We start from the raw sequence: 6,395 nt of genomic DNA on the forward strand, positions 1-6,395 counted from the left end.
TCTCCTCTATTACATATGTAACAGCCCCTGTGACAATGGCCTTAATGAGTTCTCAGTCTCACCATCCAAAAAAAAAAAGAAAAAAAGGAAATAGAAAAAGCAAAAGATTATTGCAGGCGCTTTATACAGTTATTTGCTCTGCTGGTGGCCAAACACCTACAACGCATCCGTTCTGTGAACCTGCGGTGGGAGCCGCATGGAGGTGTCCGCCACAGGCTCCTTCCCGGGAGCTTCCCGGGATGCAGGAGAGCGTTGGGCACGGGGTGGCCGCAGCCTCTGGATGCAGCGCACGCTGGAGCCCGGCCATGCAGCGTTGGCTGGTGCTGCCTCTCCATTACACAGGATTATCCTATGATACGGGGTTGCTCTAAGCTTGTATATTCTCATCTTAGCTTAATAATAGGCTAAAAGCTCTGCTTTGATCTTTTTTTTAATTGTTATTAGTTCCATATTTAACTGAACTTGTCCTAATAAAGGCCAGCGACTGTTTCACTTCCCATGCCAGGCTGGGTTCTGGCGTGGTGGGTTCTCGCTTGGGGGACTGGGAATCCTGTTACCTGCAGAGAAAAGGGAGCACAGGAATCTGGAGCAGGTGGATTCCTTTCTCCAAGCATGCAGCCTGACCTGAAATTCCTGCCCCTGGCTTTTTCGTTTATTAGTTTCCAGGTCTTCCCCGTGTTTCTTGGGAAAGCACGGCAGGGCTGTCCCTTTGCTTCTGGGAGGCCGCGGCAGCAGCTTGGCAGCTACTTGTCCCTTCAAAATCCTGGGGCCTGAGCCCGTTTCGCCTTGAGGCCCGTGGTGTTCATGGAGTGTTGCCCTGTGTCCGCAGCCCGCGTGTCACCCTGAGCTCTGCGGGGCTGAAACGCGACACGTTGGCACCGTGTTCTCCATGTTTCTGGCTGTAGCCCCCCAAAATGCTGCTGACACCCCTAGTCTGGGGACAGAAACGGTCCTTCCTGGACACCTGGGATGACGTGCCTTGGGATACCCTCCCTGCAGCACGGGGACCCGAGGGCTAAGGACCCAGTTTGCGGGCGGCCTGGGTGTCACTGTCCCCATGAACTGCACTCTGGAAGGAGCTGATCGCTCATGTGAAGCTTCCTGCCAGGTGCTTTCAAGACAAACAGGGCATCTTATATTTAAATACCCAGATTTTCATATTTAAACGCAGCAGACCACACTTTTGCTGGCAGTAACCTCTCCGATACCAACAGGAAGACATCATAAGTCTTTGCCAAAACAGGCTTAGCAAAGTTAAAAACATGTTGGAGGAGATGGAAGTACTTGCGATGAATGCGCAGATGATGAAATTTGGTCCTTTTGCAGGAATCAGCTACCAGGAGTGCGATGTAGCTATCGAAGCGCGCCGCACATGCGCCATCTGACACACAAATGTGATTTTTGTAGGATTTTCTGTTCTCAGTGCTGAAGAGCTGCAGCAGCAGGAGGGAGAGGCAGCCTCTTGGAAGGCCTGGATGGAAACGGCCGGCTCTTCCAGGGCTTCCCAGCGCGGGAGGCCGCGGAGGAGGCTGCCCCGGTGCCTGCGCCTCGTCCGGACACGCAGTGCCACCTCCTGGAAAGCCGCGGCCGAGCCGCACGCGTCGCAGCTGGGCTCCCGAGCCGGATTTCTGCTCCTGAGGTGCTGCAAGGGCCCAGGCTGCTGCACGTTCAGCTTCGGAGGCACCGGTGTCCTCCGCCGCACCGACCGTTTCGCTTCTCCAGCACCTGCTTTGGCCTTTTTGCAGCCCCGTTCTCATCCTTCCTCCCCAGGTTTGATGACCTGCACGTGAGCAACAACTGAGCCCCTAATCATGGTCCTCGCCCTGTCTTTAAAATGTTGCTACATCATTTTAATGAGACAAAAATGCATACATGGAATCTCTGAGTGAATGCTGGTGGCTTGACTGAGCTTTGTATTATCCAGAAAAAACAAGAAAACGGCTGCTTCAAAGGGCAAAGCATTTACTTGCATGAAACAGTAAAAAAGCTGAAGTGTTTAGTCACTGAAAACAAATAACAGTGCAATTTAAATCCAAAGGCCAGTACTTCATCCGTCACTTTAGGCACATCCAGAGCACTTGAATATTAGTATACTTTGGTAATCTATCACACACAGATGCCTCAAGGAAAGGTTGTAAAAGCTATTATTTGTGAAAAAGCTCATAATTATGTAAATAAAAGGCCAAAAAGCTCATGAACGGGAGAAAAAAATTACCACAGCCCATGGCTCTGTGCAGCTTTCTTTGCTGACTGAATACTGTGTCGCAAACTTGTTCTCACGAAGCAATTTTTGCCCTGAAGCAAGCCGAGGAACCGAAACAGCCTGTTTACCAAAAATGTAATTTTTTTTATTAAAATTCGCGTTTGTAAAGGAGAGTTCATTGCACAAATGAGGTAAAACAAAACATATGACATAGTTTTCAGCTTTAAAAATAAATTTCAATTGAGCAACTGATTTGATTCTGCGAAGTCTTGCTCAGAGCTGGGCAGTTCGAGGGCGGACTCTGATGCTGCCCTGACTCCGCACGGAGGTGCCGGTGGGAGAGGATCAGGAATCTTCCATGGGGCAACCCTGTCACCTGCTCCTCCATCAGGAGCCAAGGTTTGCCAAGGAGAGGAGATGAGAACAGGCCAGAGACAGGCAGCAAACAGGTAGCCAGGTCACCTGCTGCTCGAACCAGGGGCCTCCCAGCATATTCCTCCATAAAAGGCTCTGTGAAGTTGATAATTTGATTGTGCGAATTCAACCCCTCATCAGTCTTTGCTCACCGCCTCCTCTGGCCTCAAGATTGGGCAGCAAACAGATACCAGCTCTAAAAATGTTCCATTTCAAAAGCAACACCTGGCCTAACTGGGACGCACTTTGCAACGCATGGGCAGAAAAGTTACATTTTTCTCTTCCTTTTTTTCCTTTTTTGAGGTCCATTTCCATGCACACACAAGTTGAGCTCATCATTAAAGTCAGCTTGCTTTAAAGTTTACAAAGTCACTGCAAGTCTGTAACAATCACATCTACCATCTCCTGAAATTAAGCTTTCTCATTTAGGATCAAACCCAATAGCTGAACACCTCAAAGAGAGAAATGGCTCAAAACATTGTTGTTTTCCAGCAGAAAACAGACGAGGCGAATCCCAGACCCATTTCTCAGAACACAAGGCAAAGTCAACTAGCAGACTAGGAACTGCTGAAGTTGTGCCCAGCTCCTAAAAAGTACAAAACAAAAACCTACCCTCCCCTCTCCAAAAACGTAATGCTCCCTAATCCACAGAAACTCCTAAACAGAGCCTGCTGGGAATTACTGCCGGGCTGAAGCTCTGTGGTCCAGGTTCACTTTGATGGATTAGGGTATTAGAGAGGCCCAACTGCGCAGGCCTGGAAGGAGACGGAGCTTCACCTGTAAACCCATCTGAGTGACATTCAGACGTGTCCTTGTGCATCAGCTCCTCTGACACAGATAAAACGTCGCTTCCGATGCACAACCCAGCACAGTATCTAGGAGCCAAAGATAATTTTTTTTTAGCACCTCTAAGTTCAAAAGTGAAATGTTTTCACTGCACCCAGACAGAACAAGAGGCGCATGCACTATTTTAATCCCATTAATACCCTCAGGGGGACGTGGGTGGGATTTAACTGTGTATAAATAGGTGCTGGTCTTCTGCATGGGCTGGATTTCATGCTCCAGGGGCAGCATCCACAAACTCTTAGCACAGAGAGAAGGTCGCAGCCCCTCGCGTACCACCTTACCAGCAGATGCTTTCAGCAAAGGACAGAAAAGCTGCACTGCCCTGTGCTACAGCTTGTGTTAACCGACCAGGCAGCTTCAGTACTCGGATATAACAGGACCCTCCACATTTTAAGTCAGTGAAAGGCTACAGGTCTTGAGAGGTGTCCTATTTAGGAGAAGTTTTTTTTTCAAACAGAAATAAAAAAATAATTGTCTTACTTTATAAACCTGTTTTTTAAGGAACTAAAACAATCAACATTAGGCCCCTGGTTTGTTACACACCCCGCTACCACTCTGCACAATGAGTCTGAAAAGGCGGATTAGCATAAGGTTAGCAGAGAAAGCGTGTTCATGCGCAGCACTAGACTCCAAGGGGAACCATTTCACACGGACAAGAGCTGCCACCCTCGGACTCCACGTATCCAGCAGCAGCACGGGCAGTTTTCCCAGGAAGGGAGCCCCGTCAGCGTTTCCCTCACTGGATGATGCCATCTTGCTGCCCGGCGTGGCCGGGGTCGGCAGTCACGGAGGGGCTGGGCGTGTTGCTCTGCAGAAAGCGACGGAAGTCTTTGATCATGGGGCGCAGGACCTGGATGAGGGCGCTGAGCGCGGCCTGCGTGCCCTCCATGGCCTGCGCCTGCCGCTCCTGCGCGCACGCCTGCACCTCCTGCGAGCGGCGGATCATCTGCAGCAGGTCGTTCTGCTGCTCCAGGTGCTGCGCGATCTCCTTCACGTGCAGGTTGGTCACTCGCTGCTCCTGCAAGAGCTTGGCTGAGTTCAGGGCAATCCGGCTCTTCAGCTCCTGGGGTTTGGCAGCCACTTCGTGCTGATGCGCCATCATCTCCAGGGGGGCTTCGGCCGTGACCGTCGCGGGGGCTTCCGTCGTGCAGTACTCCACGACGCCGTCCTCCAGGCTGTGGTAGGTCGTCTCTGCAGGAACTGGGAACAAAGCAGAGAAAGGGCATAAGAAGCAGCTGTAATAGGAGTATTTTTACCTACAGGGCTATTCAATAAATACAGCAGGGCTTTATTGCCTGTTCAGTGAGATAACATAGACTGAACAGGGAATGCACAAAGCGACCGGCTGAGGCCGACTCCACCCACCCTCCTCTGAGCTCCCTCCTGGCCTGCGCAGAGTCCAAAGAACAGGCCATGCAAAGACCATCCAGACAAAACCACTTCTCAACCTTGGATTCAGAACGATCTTCCCAAGTGGCATTAACCAACTGTTGCCAGGGGAAAAGAAACCCCATGGCATTCACTGGAAAGTCGGCTCTTGCCTGGAGCAGAGGAGGAAGCTGGACTTGGAGAAGCTTCCCCCTGTGCTCCTGTCCCCAAAGACGGGGCACAACCCTCAAGGTTCAAAGGATCCTCGCCCTCCTTGTCCTTGCGGCCAACCCCAGCTATCAGCTCATTTGCACTACGTGCGTATCCTGCAGCTGCTCCCCTAGAGCATTTTGGGAACGTCCCCTAGGCCATTTTGGGAAGGTCCCCTCGGACATTCTGGGAACGGCACTTTCATTACACACACGGGGAGGTCTCCTTTCAACAGGGGCTTCCCTGCACAAAGCCCAGGACCTTCCAGCGGCGCCAGACGCATCTCCGGCAGGGGCGGCACTCACTCTGCGTCAGCGTGACAGTGGTGGCCGAGGCGGCGATGGGAATCTCGGTGCCGTCCGCGGCGCCGCAGTCGCCGCTGGGCAGGCTGATGATGGTGGCCTCCCCGAGCAGGTTGCAGATGCGCTGCTGCATGGGCGTGAGGATGACGGGCGCCGCCGCGGCGCCCGCCGCCTCGTCGCTCTCGGGCCCGGTGCCGTGGTGGCCCTCGCCGCCGCCCTCCATGGCGGCGCGCACCTGGGCCACCTTGCGCCGCACCTCGGTCTTGAGGTCCGACCACTTCTTCTTGACCTCGGGCAGCTCGCGGTGGCACGTGGCCACGGCGTTGACGCGGCGCAGGATGTCGTGCCAGGCGGCCGCCTTGGCGGCCAGCGGCACGCCGGCGTTGAAGTGGTTCACGAGGAGGTGCTTGCCCCGCTCCAGCTCCTCCACGATGATCTCCACCTCCCGCTCCGAGAAATTCATCTTGCGCTTCTTGGCCGGGGGCGCCGGCGACGCCGCCATGGCCGCCCTCGGAGGGACCCCCGCGGGGGCGGCACCGGGGGGCGCCCGGGGGGCCGCGCTGGGCCCAGGGGGCCCCGGGGGAGGCCGGGCAGGGCCGAGGCGCCGCGGGGCCCCCCAGGCCTGCGGGGCCCCCGGGCCGGGGACGGCGGGGGGGCCCCGAGGCCCCTCCGGGCCCGCAGGTGCCGGTCCCCGCCGGCTCCCCCCCTTCCCGCCGCCAACGATACGCAAATTGCGTACCGCGGCCACGCAGCAGGCCCCACTCAACGGCCTCCGCCCTGCGACACTGGCGTAATGGCTTCCAGAATCAGCCCCCCTTTCCTGCCGCGCCCCATTGGGTCTCGCGCCTGCCTGTCAAGCCACCGTCGCTCCTCGAGCACTGCCATTGGTCAGTCGCGCCGCCCATCGCGGTGATGCCCCGCCCCGCTGCTTGCTTCTGGCCATGGACCTGGGCCCGCCCACAACCGGCGCCGCCCTAACTCCATTGGGTCCCCCCACCGACACAGCGCGACCCCTCTGTGAGCTATTGGACAGGCGCCGCGTCCGTCAAGAT

The 6,395-nt window shown here is 55.0% G+C and overlaps 1 protein-coding gene across 1 annotated transcript; it reads right to left on the reverse strand.

The window, feature by feature from the left end:
• Window positions 1-3,886: 3,886 nt before the first annotated feature.
• Window positions 3,887-5,858, reverse strand: NAIF1 (nuclear apoptosis inducing factor 1). The gene is made up of 2 exons (XM_010219549.2): window positions 5,347-5,858; window positions 3,887-4,663 (listed from the first exon to the last, which is right to left on the reverse strand). The coding sequence occupies exons 1-2, from the start codon at window positions 5,843-5,845 to the stop codon at window positions 4,200-4,202; spliced, it is 963 nt and encodes a 320-aa protein (XP_010217851.2). The 5' UTR covers window positions 5,846-5,858; the 3' UTR covers window positions 3,887-4,199.
• Window positions 5,859-6,395: the final 537 nt, after the last annotated feature.

This window comes from Tinamus guttatus, unplaced genomic scaffold (assembly GCF_059628265.1).
Source record: "Tinamus guttatus ecotype Peru unplaced genomic scaffold, ASM5962826v1 Tinamus_guttatus_pri_ptg000297l, whole genome shotgun sequence".
NCBI classification, from domain to species: Eukaryota; Metazoa; Chordata; class Aves; order Tinamiformes; family Tinamidae; genus Tinamus; species Tinamus guttatus.